Genomic DNA, 16,107 nt, shown 5'->3' with positions numbered 1-16,107 from the left:
TTACTTAAGTAGAAGTATAGATAATAACATTCAAAAAGACTTTTGTAGAAGTTGAAGTATCAACTCCAGCTTTTTACTCAAGTAAAAGTACAAAAGTACTGATTTTAAAACTACTTAAAAGTATAAAAGTAAAAGTAATGTGAGGGAAAAAATGGCTAGAGTGCAATCATAAAACACATTTTCTAAAAGGTTATAACGACTAATGTTGAAAAATTTGGAATGCACTAGAATAGGCTATCTGTTTCCACCTCATATATGTCCATTGAAAAGGAATGCATTTTAGTAAATATATATTACAGAATCATTTGTGTGTACTACTGACAATTAACACGTGTTTCATGGAGCAGCAAATATGATGACTAGTTGTTGGAATGGTGCAAATAGTAAATCATCAGACGCATATTATCAATTAACCTTTATTGTGCCACATTCTTGGTCATGCCCATTTCTGTAGGTAATCGCAACGATTCAAATTTAAGGAGATGTAACAGGCACTTTTAACATAAAGACTGACATCAGTCAAGCAAAGGACAAGCAACAAAGAGTTACCAATAGTCTTTGTTCAGCCGCAAAAGTAGCTGGTTCTCAAAGTTTACTGAGCCAATGCACGCTCTTCTTGGCCTGAAGATCAGCCCTGCAACACTGAACAGTCTTTCACAGGCTGCTGAGGCAGGGAGTGCCGTATTAAGCTTCAGTGATAGGTGGCACACAGCTGGGAAGGACTTCATCACCTCTGTCATGTCTCCTGGGCACCCCAGGTATGCATCCAGCTGCTGGGTCTTTTCAAGGGGGCCAGTCTTCTTTAAGGAGGAAAAGAAGTCCTCTTCCTCAGATGACAGGGAGCCCTCAGAGACAGGATTCCTTTCCTGACAGCTCAAGTGGCTTTTTATGTAGTCAAGGCCTGTGGAATAAAAACAAAAATCCAAACAATTTACATTATATTACAGTGTAGTAATTGTGCCATTGATTGTTCTGTGCGTGTGTCGTTAAATGTCATTTCAAACTCATTTCACTGTCCCCAAAGAAATTACACATATTAAGAGCAAGTTGAGAGGTGAGATACTTACCAAGTTTCAAGATGTTTTCATCATTTGTCCAGCAGGTTTTAAATTTGGGAACCAGAATGGCTGCGGCTATCAGCTCTGGATCTGCAAGCATTTCTCCGAAGCGTTTTTCAATGCCAGAAAGAAGTGCAGCAATCAAAGGCTCACAAAACTTGGAGGTGACCTGAAGGTTCTGGAGCTTGGTCTTTAGTAGAGTTATGGTGGGGAGCAGCCATCCCATCTGCACACTGGTTTCTCCCTGAAGAACATCCACTGCCTTGGCCACTGGGCTCATTGTCTTCACATATTCTGCAAGAAATGCAAGTTCCACTGGAGTAAACCTGCACAAATAAAAGAAAAATACAACATGGAACATTTAGCTTACTTGATATAGAACCTTTAACTGAAGGAACTGATAATTAAAAAGGAAAATACTGTCATCTGAGACTTTCAGAAATTTAGTTATGTTGCTACAAATAACATCCAGAGTAAACATGGGGACTGCATATTGTGCATTCAAAAGAATAAAATTGTGACAGTGATTGGGTAATCTCTTTATTAAAGGCAGAAGACAGAAAAACGAACACTTACTTTTGTATATCCAGCTTACTGCAGACAGCTGCAAGTGCTCCTTCACCTTGTTCTCTTGTTATTCTCACAATTCTTTCCGCAGCGGAGAAGAATGAATTCCACCTTGTAGCAACAGGCCTTATCAGTTGGAGTGTGCAGTGGTCTTTAATCACTTCAGATGCGATGGTTGTTCTTGAACTTTTGTTCCACAGGCTAGAGCATTTGGCAAATGTGGACCTTGATATGCGCTTGTACAATGGGTTGTCCTCTGCTTTTGAAGCATCAACTGTGGACACCAGATTGAGGAGGTGGCAGGCGCAGCGATGGTGCTTGGGTAGTTGATATTCCAAGTAGTCATCTTTGTCCAAAAGGGCTCCAGTATCAACAAATTCAACACCCTCAATGCTTTCTTCTTCTTCATCAGTATCATCATTTTGGCCACCATCGTCCTCTTCTTCAGCACGCTCTCCTACAGGTTCAGGATTGTTGTTCTTGTCAGTCTTCCCATAAACTCTGAAGGCTTTCAGGAAGTTCGATCCATTGTCAGTTGTAGTGCGAATGATCTTGTCTCTGATATTGAATTCTGTGTGAATTTCATTTAGGGCACTAGCCAGTGCAGAAAATGTGTGTGACCCTTTAAGTTGCTTGCATCCCAGGGCAGCACAGAATCTCTGCATGGTCTGGGAGTTAAACCAGTGCGCTGTGACACCAATGAAACTGCGACAGTGTGCTGTCCAGCAGTCTGTTGTTGTTGCTATGAACTCAATTTCACTAAGGGCCGCTTTCAGTTTGCTTTTCATTTCAACAGCGGCATTTGTGACTTTGTTGACAACAGTATTGCGTGTCATGACATTTGTATTTGGCTGAAGATGTTTCACAAGATCAATGAAGCCCTGTTGCTGAACAATGTGCGGTGGGTGCAAGCCTTGGACAATGAATTTGAGAACTAATTTGTCCACACTTGCCTGGGAAACTTTACGAGTCTCCCACAGCTTGGTTTGTTTGGAGGGTGGGGCCAAAGAATCTTCAGCTGATGTCTTCCTTTTGAGGGATGCTGAAGTGAGTTGCTTGTACCTCTCCAGATGAGTAGGGTGTTTCTTCTGTGGAGAAAATGAATGCACAGGCACAGATTGAGATTCACATCATTGAACTCAAACCACAAACTCAGACTGTATGGGACCTCTGTTGTATTAAATGTCATTCTTGAAGTTCATGAATGAAGGTTAGACTACAAGTTAGGGAGTAGTTTCACTTGTCTATGTAATTATGTTAAGCAGACCAAACTCTCTTAGGACCACAGGCAGGTGCTGGCATTGCTGAGATAATGGGACTTTAATTAGTTTTAAACATTTTAAACACATCAGCATTTGGCTGAAAGTTGGGCCTCTTTACAATGACCCATATGACATGTCCAACACAGGCACGTGCACGTTCAAACACAGACAGAACTAGAAAAGCACTCGGAGAGCGCATACCTCCGCCATGCCATCTGTCTGTCTGTCTATCTGTGTGTGTCTGTTTGTCTGTTAACAGCATAACTCAAAAAGTCATAGACGGATTTTCACCAAATTTTACAGGATGTCCGGAAGAGCAAGAGTAAGAATCGATTAGATTTTGGAGGTGATCTGAATCACCGTCTGGATCCAGGAATCTCTGTCAAATTGAGAGATGGCCTGGCGGCCATCTCTCAATTGTCCTTCGACCTTCAAAAAATTCCTGGATCCAGACGGTGATTCAGATCACCTCCAAAATCTAATCGATTCTTACTCTTGCTCTTCCGGACATCCTGTAAAAATTTGGTGAAAATCCGTCTATGACTTTTTGAGTTATGCTGTTAACAGACACACACACACAGACACACAGACACAGACACACACACACACACACAGACACACACACACACACAGAGACAAACTCTGGTGATTACATAACCTCCTGGCAGAGATAATAATTATGCAGATTCTTGTAAACTGCCTGCCTTATTTACCAGCTGCGGAATAGCTCTGCACAGTTACCCCTTTACGCTTCAGTGTACCGCCGGCGGTACACCTACTAATTTGCATAGGAATTTCAAGAATGTCCGACGGCTGTAAACACGATTATACAAACACTATACGCCGATGGAAAGCTTAGATTCTCATGAATCCGCCGGTATAAACCACTTTCAGATGCGATTACCACAGCGGGTGAGAAAAACACATTTGTCCGACAAAAACGAATATTCATCCATCCGTTCTCTATACACGGCTTCAACGCACACAGCACGACTCACATTTCCGGGTTTATTATTACACACAAAAAAAAGATTCCACAAAAAACGGCCATAATCCAACCTTTTACATCCAGATGACACAAGCCAGTAAACTATTTTATCCAAAACATGTCCTGAAGTCGGTATAAAATCCCCAAATCGGTCATTTTCAAGGAAATGCACCTCGCGATGCCCGTCCAATATTCCCTGTATTTTTCGTAATTTTTTTAATTTAAAAATAGAATATTAGCGATTTTTTTGTACTGAAAACAGCTGGAATTGACTGAAGCTTAAAGGGTTAACTTACAAATATTGCATATAACAACAATACAAGCTCAGAAAACATTTGGCTAACGTCGAATTTTAAACCTTACACGGAGCCCACCAAACAAACTTGCAACATTGAATCATAAGCTAGCATGCAAAGCATGGCATGTCTTAGCATTTACCCAGCCATAGCAAACATTGCAATTTTACTATTAGCAGATCACGACTGAATCTTAGAACTTACCTCAATATGCTTCTTTAAATTTGATGGTGAGTTTTTGAAAGCCATTAGCTCGTGGTACTTCGGTGCGCACAGTTTGCATTGCATGCGAAAAGAGTTGTTTTTGCATCCTGTTATATCAAAAAAATCCTCCAGATAAGGCCAGGGATGAACAAGGGTTGGTTGGTCTTCCTTGCCTGCACCCTCCTCACTGGTGCTTGGTTGGGAAAGCTCCTCGTCTGCCGCCATGGACATTTTCTCTTCCACCATTTACTGTATTAACGCTTCTACATTCTGCTCCGGTGTGCGGGTGTGTAATGCGCAAGCGCGTTGCATCGCTTTGAAACCAATGGGGTATAGGAATGGTGTCACGTTGAGACTTCTCATCCAACCACAATTAAATTAATTCTATTCGGATGGCGGATTTTATCTGGATAGCCGGAATAAAAACAAGTCGAAATGAAGTAACGAGGCAATTTTTAAAATGTAAGGAGTAGAAAGCACAGATAATTACATGAAAATGTAAGGAGTAGAAGTAAAAAGTGGTCCAAAAAATAATTACTCCAGTAAAGTATAGATAACCAAAATATCTACTTAAGTAAGGTAATGAAGTATTTGTACTTCGTTACTTGACAGCTCTGGATCTGAATGATACATTACAGCATAGCTGGTTGAACAAAACATTTCCTAGCATCACCTGGTCATCTATTATGGTAGAAAATTAAATCTGCATTCTCTCTAACAGCCAGCAGGGGGCGACTCTTCTGGAAGTATATTTGTATAAAGGTTTATGATTATTTTTATTTCAATTTGTAACCTCAGTGAACATCTTTCTAATGGATTTATGGTCTCAAATGCTAGTTTGAAGTCTTTTTTAACACAGCACATTGTTTATTTGGAAAGTTATGGTCCAGTTGAGAGGAAAATAGATGATAAATCAGGGTACGTTTTACGGTGTGGCTGCCCAGTTTAATTTGTGTTTTACGTCTTTCAGGAGTTAAACTGAGATTTGTGAGGATTTGAATGTTGTGTGGTGATTTTGGCTTCACAGATTAGACTGCAGACTAGGAAAAAAAGGATTTCTGGAGAGTAATTCCAATAAAAAGTGAACTTATTGGGCTAATTTTTCTTCACTGTGGCCTCATGTTTCCTCACTCTGGGCTCATTTTTTTCACTCTGGGCTCGGTTTTCCTTCACTATGGGTTTATTTTTGTTCATTGGGCTTATTTTTCCTCACTCTGAGCTCTATTTTCTTCAGTATTGGCTTATCTTTCTTCACTCTGGGCTTATTTTCCATAATTTTGAGTCAATTTTTCCTAAATTTGAGCATAAAAAGTGAGCATATTGTGTTCAGTGTTCAGAGTCACAAAGGTTTGTTTTCAGAAACACAATCTTTCAGGTAAATTTTCATATTTTATAAGCTAATTCATCTCCAAATTCAATCTAAGCGGCTGAACACAGAGCTTCTCATTTTGTTATTTCGTTCGTGTGCTTTTCTGGTAATTTGGTTGAAGCGATGTTTTAAATTAACTCAAACAAAACTTGTTCACCTCTGCAAGGCTCCGTGAAGAATAATAACATAACTAGCCAATTATAGAGGTAGATACACTGCCGTATCCATGGTAACCAGCCGGGGAAAACACAGATTATTACAGGAGCTGTCACGTTATTCTTTTATTTACTTAAGCGATCCGATGTCTTTATGGTTGCTAATGTGAGCGTTATTATGAGTGAAGAAAAGCAGCGATTCTCCAGAGGAAGCTCCGCTCACCGTACAGAGGGAGGATCTGACCTCAATCTGACCTCCTCTGTTTCAGTAATTTCACTGTGGAAACTGTAAATGTGTGCAGCAGCTGAGCTAATTGTACAAACGCGTTCAGGTTAATGAGGCTCCTTGGAGGAGATGTAAATAATTTATGAAGCTGCCGCCGCCGTGTCACCTGCATTCAGGCTGCTCAGCTTCTTCCTCTGTGAAGCTGCAGCTGTTTAATGAAATCAAAGGAAGGCGGACGACGACGAGCGTTCACGCTCTGACAGCGGACTTACAGGTTCTGTATATCATGAATATAAATCATGAAAAAGCAGATACCGAAGAAGAGTCAGAGACCAGAATCAAACCAGAGAGAAACAAAACGTAGTGGAAATGAAAGTCTGAGGTCACGGACAGGTGAGGAGACCGTGTGAGGTCACGGACAGGTGAGGAGACAGCGTGAGGTCACGGACAGGTGAGGAGACAGCGTGAGGTCACGGACAGGTGAGGAGACAGCGTGAGGTCACGGACAGGTGAGGAGACAGCGTGAGGTCACGGACAGGTGAGGAGACAGCGTGAGGTCACGGACAGGTGAGGAGACAGCGTGAGGTCACGGACAGGTGAGGAGACCGTGTGAGGTCACGGACAGGTGAGGAGACAGTCTGAGGTCACGGACAGGTGAGGAGACAGTCTGAGGTCACGGACAGGTGAGGAGACCGTGTGAGGTCACGGACAGGTGAGGAGACAGTCTGAGGTCACGGACAGGTGAGGAGACAGTCTGAGGTCACGGACAGGTGAGGAGACAGTCTGAGGTCACGGACAGGTGAGGAGACCGTGTGAGGTCACGGACAGGTGAGATGGAAACAGCTGATCTTCAGATTAAACAGTTATTTCAGAAGCAGGAAGCTCACGGTCCTGGTTTACTAGTTTAAATTAGAGTTCTGAACTGTAAATACAACATTAAAGCTAATGTTAGCCACGTTAGCATCACAACATGCTAACCCTGAGGATCCTTCTATTGTTGTGAGGACGTTTCCGTCAACTATACGATGCTGGCCGTGTATGAAGACTGTTGTGTCCACTCTAACAACCAACAGCAGAACATTTGGTTTGTTTTGATGATTTTCAATTAAATTTTGAACACATTTTGAGCGTTTTTGGACAACTTTGAGTGCATGAAGACTCTTGAATTCACTCTTACAGCCAACAGCAGGATGTTTGATCAGCTTCACTATAGGCTGATACCTATTGACCTTCTGAACTGGATTTAATTCGCTCCTGTTTAATTTTTCCTCACCTTTTGCCCCAGTAACTGTCAGAAAATGCATCATAGATTTGTTTTCATGTGGTGCATGGAGGATTCTGAAGTTGCAGGTGTGTTTGCCGACTTTTCCAACAAACAGAAAAATTCCTCTGAGTCATCATTTGGCAGCAGCCTGGTTAGGCTAATTCATGCTGCTAAGCTAGCAAGCTAACGCAGGCTTACCGTTAGGTTCACAGCATGTTTTCATTATAAATGAGCTGACTGAGACACAGAGTCAGATTTTCACTTCAAGCCAGTCAAAATTTTTTGTCTGAAGTCCAACTAGTAGTTTGTGTCTCATTTTTCTTCACTCTGAGCTCATTTTTTGTTCACTCTGGACTCCTTTCTCCTTCACTTTTGGCTCATTTTTCCTCACTGTGGACTCATTTCATTCACTGTGGGCTCATTTTTCTCTGCAGCATAAAGTCCTCCACCTCTGTGGAAACAACAACATGAAGAAAGAGAGAACTCAGACGTCTTCTGGGCATGATGACAGGATGACAGGAGAAGTTTCCAGTGTCCACTAGTTTTACCTCCACTATGGGAGAAACCACCTCAGCAACTTCCTGTTTAGATGTTTGTTCTGGCTTCATACTTTTCTCCTCTCTGCTCTGTGGTCTGATGACGGATGGTTGCAGCTTCACGGTTTCACCAAACAGCAAAGTGTTGTTTTTTTGGAGAATTATTCACTGAGACACGTAGAATAAAGAGATTTTAATCAAATATTCCGATCTAAACCTTGGATTTGGTTCATCTTCCTGACAGAACGTCACAAATGAAAAGTTCAGCAGTTCTTAGTTTTAACGGTTTCTGCTTTTGATGAACGTCACAGGAACATCGTGATGTTCCAGGTGGATCCTGGTTTAAATTCATTCTGTTAAAGTGAACGAACACGAATTAACTGGAGTTTGGTTTGGGTTCTGTTTATTCACTGAATCCATGGTGGAGGTTAGCCTCTGCCTCCACCCACCTCCTCCTCTGCTGACCTACATGCACCTCCGTCCTCCACCCGTCCTCCTCCGTCCCTGGAGTATTGCCCCCTCTATCTGCCCCCCTTGTTGCCCTCTGCCCTTCAGCGTCCTCCCCCCTGCTCTGGAGTGATGGAGGCCACCTGTCAGAGTGTCAGTGGAGGGTGGAGGCTGTGTTTGTGGAGGTTACTGAGGGTAATTATCTGCAGCCATGGAGCTAAATTAAGCAGAAAATCAGTGATGGAGTAACGAGGAGCTCACAGCTGCTGCTCCTTCTGAAATCCTCCACATGGAACCACATGTGTTCCGTCCAGAGGCTGCTGTCACAACGTTCTCACAAAGTTTGAATTTAGTTCCCAGAAGGTTCTCCTTAAAGGCAGGAGAAATAAAGATGTTCTAACTGTTCACTGAGAACGTTCTTCCTTTGTTATTGAGGAACACTGAAGGAACGTCTCGTTATCTGACACTTAGTGAACATCAGGAAAACGTTCTTTAAATGTTTGTTTGGGAACCTTCCTGTAAAAAACACAGTTACCGAAATATGATAAAAAACAGCAAATACGTGTTAACAATTCATCATTTAATCTGATTTAAATACTAACGTGTGTTTGTAAAATAACAGTTAAAAAATGAGTGATAAATTTAAAATTCTTAAAACACAGAATTGTTCTTCAGAGTAAAAGTAAATTTTGCAGAATTAAAGCAGATGCAGTAAAAACAAACGGTGTAGTTTGTGGACGCTGCTGATGGTTAAAGGAAGTGTATTAATGCTGCTTTTCTAGGATTTTATTTTACATTTACAAAGCAGGAAAAATCTGAAAAATAACTGCATTTTTTTAACATTTTTCAACCAGTTTTTCCCTCAATTTTGTCAAAATTTAAATAATCTATTTTTGCTATTTAAAAATGACATCATTTTGATATATATGAATACATACTTGTATATAATTAATCAAACTTGATATAATTATTATAAATATTAGATAAATATTATCTGTAAAATTACTTTTGAAGCTGTAAATATTAATTTACATTTACTGTCTGCTGAGCCAAAGTTCAAATAAAAATATATGTAAATTAACAATATTTTTACAGATTTTAATACCTTAATTGTAATTCACTTGTAAATGGTTCAGTCATGGCAGTTTTGTTCATTTGTTAATTGAAAATATTTTTCCTCTGATTTTACTAATAATCTGTAATTTAACTAAAATGGGTCAAATCTGTAACAATACATTTTTTAAACATTAATTATTGTAAATATTTGTAGTCTTTAATCTATATCTATTTTCTGATTAGTTAAATTAAAACTACATGTAAAATTAAGAATATTCTTGCTGATTTAAATAGAGGAAAGGAAATATGTGTAAACTCACAATATTTGTCATTTTAATTTAACAAAACAGGTCAAATCTGTGAAAAAAATAGTTATTTTTAAAATATGCATCCTTAATTAACATATAGTTTCTGACAAGAGTAAAAATAAAATTCTATGTAAAATTAAGAATATTTTTGCTGATTTAAATGGAGAAAAACAAATGTCTGTAAATTCATAATATTTGTTTTAAATGCAGCCAAAATTTGTAGTTTTAATTTAACAAAACAAGTCAAATCTATGAAACAACAGCTGAAAATCAAATTATTTACATTCTCCATCCTTAATCTCTGTAAAAGCGTCTCTTAAACCTGTAAGATAAATCTATTTTTTCCTATTTAACTTCATTAAACCAGTTTTTTAATGACTTTTCTGTGTGTTATTTAACAAAGCATCAGTAAAATGTCAGTAACTGGATCCAGAAATGACAGTTTTAACCTTTATTTTTTGTTTTTCCTGCTGCTCCAGGTGAGTTTGTTTCTCCGAACTCTGAGAGAAAGTGATGAAGAGGAGCCGCCTCTTCCTCCTCGCTGCAGTTCTGGCTTCAGGCCTCCTACTCCTGTTTTTAGCTTTAAAACACAACTTTTTCTTGGCTGCAGCTAATGAGGCGAACAGGAAGCAGCTTCTCTTTCAAGCGTCACTCCTCCAGGTAGCGCTGAGTTTAATGACTGCAGGAAACCAGAAACACCTCCTACATGAGCTGCTCTGCAGGATGCTTCACCTCTTTACTCCTTCATTTAGTGCTCACATATTCACAGCTTTGGCTCTTTTTCAGTCTTTTTTCTGTATTAAATGTTAATGAGACGACCTGAATGTGCACAAATATAAAATTCTGAAACATTAATGAGCAAATTAAACACAGGAATTGATATGAAATGAAATAATATGAAGAAGATGCTCCATTTAAAGATGTTACTGATCCTAAATAAAGACACAAACAGGACAGAAGATCAGCCGGGATTTACCTGAAGGTTTGTGCAGAATAAAATCCAGAATTTTATAAAGATATGTGAACTTTTTGCTTGAAATGTTTTATACTTTGAAATTCTTAGCTTGAAATATAAAACATTGATTGAAATACATAATGTTTGAATTAATATTTCACATATATCTATAAATGTCATATCTCTAGAGACATGTGACATTTATTGAGTTTTATGTGAAATATTAGCTTGAAATATTAAATATTTTTTAAATACGAGCATAAAATTCTGACATTTACAGACATATGTGAAATACACGTCTCTACAAATGTCAGTGTTTTATATTACAAACAAAACATAGAGAAATAAAGATATATCTATCTCTATTTCTCTAATAAATTCAATATTTTATGTTCTTATTCGGAAATGTCACATATTTCAAACTAAAATGTGTCATATATATATATCGCAATAAATTTCCGTATTTTGTGATTGTTTATTGTTTGTGTATTGGATCCCCATTAGTCGTCACCATGGTGACGACTATTCTTCCTGGGTCCCTAAAAAAAAAAAAAAAAATGATGTGTTGAAATTTATAGACATAGATGTGAAATCTTTGGTATTTCAACATTTTATAACAATATTATAGAGTTTGAAGTTGTTGCTTTAGAGACTTTCTATTCTTTGTATTTTATATATATTTCATTATTAATGTCACATATTTGTGAGTTTCCATATTTTGTGGTTGAAACTGAAAATATAGAAATTTATTGAGATGTGTGTCAATATATATATATATTATACAATTTCTCCTTGAAATTCTTTCCATTTTTTATATTTCGTATATTTCATCATCAAATTTCACGCATATTTTCAGCTTGCATCACACAGAAATGAAATTTTTAGTGAAGTATCTGAAATGTAGCTTGAACTTTTAAAACATTCTAATTTAAAGATATGTGCTTTTTTTTTGCTTAATATATTTTAGATTTTTATATTCTTAGCTTGAAATGTGAAATATTTCACATCTATCCAACATTTTCAGCACAAAATTTAGAAATTTATATTCAGTTTGAAATATTTTACATTTCAAGCTAAAAAATATGCAATGAAATGTAAAAACCTTGATATTAATAGAGATATGTGAAATTATAGCTTGAAAAATAAAATATTTCAAGCTATAATTTCACACGTCTCCATAAATTTCTAAATTTCATGCTTGAAATATAAAATATAGAAATTAGTTACATGTGAAATTGTAGAGACAATATTTTTGCTTTTTCAAATTTTATGTTTTTATGTCAATTTATTCATATATATATATATATATATATATATATATATATGGATATCTAAGCTTGATTCTTTTAATTTAAGCTGTGTTTTCATGTATATCTTCCATCAGGAAAGCGCTTTATAAATACAGTTGTTATTATTATTATAAATTTCAATATTTTATGTTCCAAGCATAAAACACTGAAACTTGTAGAGATGTAAGTAAATTCTAGCTTGAAATATTTTATGTTTTCTGAGATTTCTTACATGAATTTTAACTATTTTGACATTAATTAAAAACACGCATCAGAAGTGGAACTAAATCAGTGAGGCTAAATTAAAAAAAACTTTATTTATCAGAATCACTTTGAGGACAAATAATAAAATAAAGCTGATGTCTGGAGGAAGTGAAGCTGGTCGAGTGTTTGTTTTTTTGTTTTTTTCCCTGTGGAGGTCGAAGAGGAAAACAGAGAAACTGTGAGAAACATGGAGCTGTCAGGATTTCTGCTGCTTCACTCCATGAATATTTACAACCTGAAGACTGAAAGCAACAGAAAAGTGGAAGAAAAAAAGCATGGAAATACAGCAATATGGCGTTATAGGTGGAAGAAATGCACAAATACTTATTAGGAATGCTCCGTTTATTTACTTTTATTGGCTTTAATTTAATAATAATTTATAATATAAATTTTATTTATGCTATTTATATTGATTATTTATAATTATTATGAATAATTCCACAACATACATCTACAATATGAACAGTATAAAATGAATTATTTATTATTTAAAATTATTTCACTGATTACAACAGAACAGATTATTTTCAATATTTTTGAAATGTACAAAACAATAGATTTTTAAAAAAAAAATAGATTAAATTGTTGAAAGTAAAATAACAGACAGATCTGGAACTTTAACCCCGCACGCATTTTTATGTATTTTTTAAAGAATTTTTTCAATTTTCAGTGTAAAACCACCGTTTAAATACATTTGCACATTTTTAATTTCACTAATATTTCCTTTTTTATTTAATAAATTAAACTTGAATTCAAGTTTAATGCTGCAAAATAATTTATAAAATTAGTGACAGTTAATAGAGAATCAACCGTCTAATTTATTGTTTTACATGAGTAAATATCCTTAATTAATTATTATTTATTTAACATTAAAAGCCCCAAAAATATGCTTGATTTCATGGAAAACTAAAGCCAGAACATCTTCATAAATTATTGAAAATTACAGTATTTTTATGATTATTTTCTGGTCTTTTACAGTGGTTTTTTAAGCATCCCAGCTGCACCAAATATTACTTTTATTTATAGAAATATATATATATATTATTGTATTTTCATTTGTTTCATGAGCAGAAACATTTGCTGAATTTTAAACAGTGAGTTTATTATTTTAATAAATACAAAGGAAATCATAAAAACCTTCAGAATAAAAGATTCTGACTGAAAGCACTGTGGAGTTGAACTAATTTATTCTTTTGTTTTAATGGCGGCGATGTCGGACAACAGATCGTCACGATTAGAAACACAAAAGAGTCGCAGGAAGCCTCCGTAGAATCTAATTAGCAGAGAGGAGAGTTTGTGAAAGAATAAAACGAGAAGATTCACAAGAATGTGCAGCTTTGGGCTTCAAGACGTTAATTAAAGAGAAAATATGTGGAATAAAAAGCAGCAGATGGTCAGAATTTAACTTTATTTATTCACTTATTTTAATAAACGGAAGATGCAGGCAAATAAAAAATTAAATTAGTAAAACAATAAAAACATTAAGAATAAAAAGAGAAAATCAGCTCAAGACAAGAAAAAATTCATCTTAAATCACCACTTTATCAGAATAATTTCTCTCTGGTTTGCCTGAAAGTTTTACAGCATAAAATATAAATATTCATAAAAATATGTGTGAACTTTGAAATTATTTCCAGTTAATGTCATGTTTAAACGAGAAAAGGTCGATATATTCAGTTCATTCATGAATTTTTTATTTGCTTTTATAAAAAATAAAATAACAAAAAATCTTTGAAAAATACAATAATTTTAAAAATCTAAGTAAATTTTCTTACTTTCATATTGCACACGATTGTGTTTATTAATGAAAGTGGTTTATATGTGTAGAAATAATTAAATAACCCATAAAACTAATAAGAATAACGATTATAATAATAAAAAACTAAGCTTTCCATTCATTAATACAGTAAAATTATATTTTTCCTGCTACTTTCTTACATAAACATTATTAATATTTTAGTTTAATCATTTTTACTGCTTTTTATTTCAGTATTTTTTAAACATGCATGAAAAAGAAAAAAGAACCTGGAAAAACAGAACATGAATGTACATGTGTAATGTAAAATCACACCAAAATCTAGAATTTATTAAACGTTAAATTATACAGCATAAATTATGGATATTTATGAAGATATTTGTTAAATTTTAAATGTACATACGACTTAAAGAAAAACTGCCCGTCATCGTCATGTTTAATGAAAATATCTCAAGAATTATTAAAAACATGAAGTTTAAGTCAACAATTACACAAATCTGGAGTTTTTCAAAGATGCTTCTGCAAATTCTGTCAATTTAACCTGAAATAATTTAAAAAATATGAAATAAGTGTCAAAATGTTTCCTTATTTAGTCTGGTTGACTTGTTTCCTAGAGAAAATATCAGCTTAGATTGAAAAACAAAGAAAATGACTTTAATCAAAATAACAAAAAAAATTACAGTTTTAAAATGATCTGGAGCTGAACGTTTCTTCCAGACTAACCTCTGGATGTTTTTCTGGAGGATCTGGAGCTGAACGTTTCTTCCAGACTAACCTTTGGATGTTTTTCTGGAGGATCTGGAGCTGAACGTTTCTTCCAGACTAACCTCTGGATGTTTTTCTGGAGGATCTGGAGCTGAACGTTTCCTTCCAGACTAACCTCTGGATGTTTTTCTGGAGGATCTGGAGCTGAACGTTTCCTTCCAGACTAACCTCTGGATGTTTTTCTGGAGGATCTGGAGCTGAACGTTTCCTTCCAGACTAACCTCTGGATGTTTTTCTGGAGGATCTGGAGCTGAACGTTTCCTTCCAGACTAACCTCTGGATGTTTTTCTGGAGGATCTGGAGCTGAACGTTTCCTTCCAGACTAACCTTTGGATGTTTTTCTGGAGGATCTGGAGCTGAACGTTTCTTCCAGACTAACCTCTGGATGTTTTTTTGGAGGATCTGGAGCTGAACGTTTCCTTCCAGACTAACCTCTGGATGTTTTTCTGGAGGATCTGGAGCTCAACATTTCTTCCAGACTAACCTCTGGATGTGTTTCTGGAGGATCTGGAGCTGAACGTTTCTTCCAGACTAACCTCTGGATGTTTTTCTGGAGGATCTGGAGCTGAACGTTTCCTTCCAGACTAACCTCTGGATGTTTTTCTGGAGGATCTGGAGCTGAACGTTTCCTTCCAGACTAACCTTTGGATGTTTTTCTGGAGGATCTGGAGCTGAACGTTTCTTCCAGACTAACCTCTGGATGTTTTTCTGGAGGATCTGGAGCTGAACGTTTCCTTCCAGACTAACCTCTGGATGTTTTTCTTGAGGATCTGGAGCTGAACATTTCTTCCAGACTAACCTCTGGATGTTTTTCTGGAGGATCTGGAGCTGAACGTTTCCTTCCAGACTAACCTCTGGATGTTTTTCTGGAGGATCTGGAGCTGAACGTTTCCTTCCAGACTAACCTTTGGATGTTTTTCTGGAGGATCTGGAGCTGAACGTTTCCTTCCAGACTAACCTCTGGATGTTTTTCTGGAGGATCTGGTGCTGAACGTTTCCTTCCAGACTAACCTCTGGATGTTTTTCTGGAGGATCTGGAGCTCAACATTTCTTCCAGACTAACCTCTGGATGTTTTTCTGGAGGATCTGGAGCTGAACGTTTCTTCCAGACTAACCTTTGGATGTTTTTCTGGAGGATCTGGAGCTGAACGTTTCTTCCAGACTAACCTTTGGATGTTTTTCTGGAGGATCTGGAGCTCAACATTTTTTCCAGACTAACCTCTGGATGTTTTTCTGGAGGATCTGGAGCTGAACGTGTCCTCATATCACTCAGCAGCTAAAACCTGCAGAAACAAACCAGACCGGCTTCAGGCCGACGGGAGGCTGCCACAGGACGGTTGCC

At 36.7% G+C, this 16,107-nt stretch overlaps 1 protein-coding gene across 1 annotated transcript; it reads right to left on the bottom strand.

Moving 5' to 3' along the window:
• Positions 1-400: 400 nt before the first annotated feature.
• On the bottom strand, positions 401-4,718 carry LOC127537208 (uncharacterized). The gene is made up of 4 exons (XM_051959236.1): positions 4,376-4,718; positions 1,635-2,713; positions 1,068-1,384; positions 401-901 (listed from the first exon to the last, which is right to left on the bottom strand). Exons 1-4 carry the CDS (start codon positions 4,619-4,621, stop codon positions 546-548), a joined length of 1,998 nt encoding a protein of 665 aa, XP_051815196.1. The 5' UTR covers positions 4,622-4,718; the 3' UTR covers positions 401-545.
• Positions 4,719-16,107: the final 11,389 nt, after the last annotated feature.

This window comes from Acanthochromis polyacanthus, chromosome 14 (genome assembly GCF_021347895.1).
Source record: "Acanthochromis polyacanthus isolate Apoly-LR-REF ecotype Palm Island chromosome 14, KAUST_Apoly_ChrSc, whole genome shotgun sequence".
Taxonomy (NCBI): Eukaryota; Metazoa; Chordata; class Actinopteri; family Pomacentridae; genus Acanthochromis; species Acanthochromis polyacanthus.
This window is presented reverse-complemented; position numbering and strand designations above follow the sequence as displayed.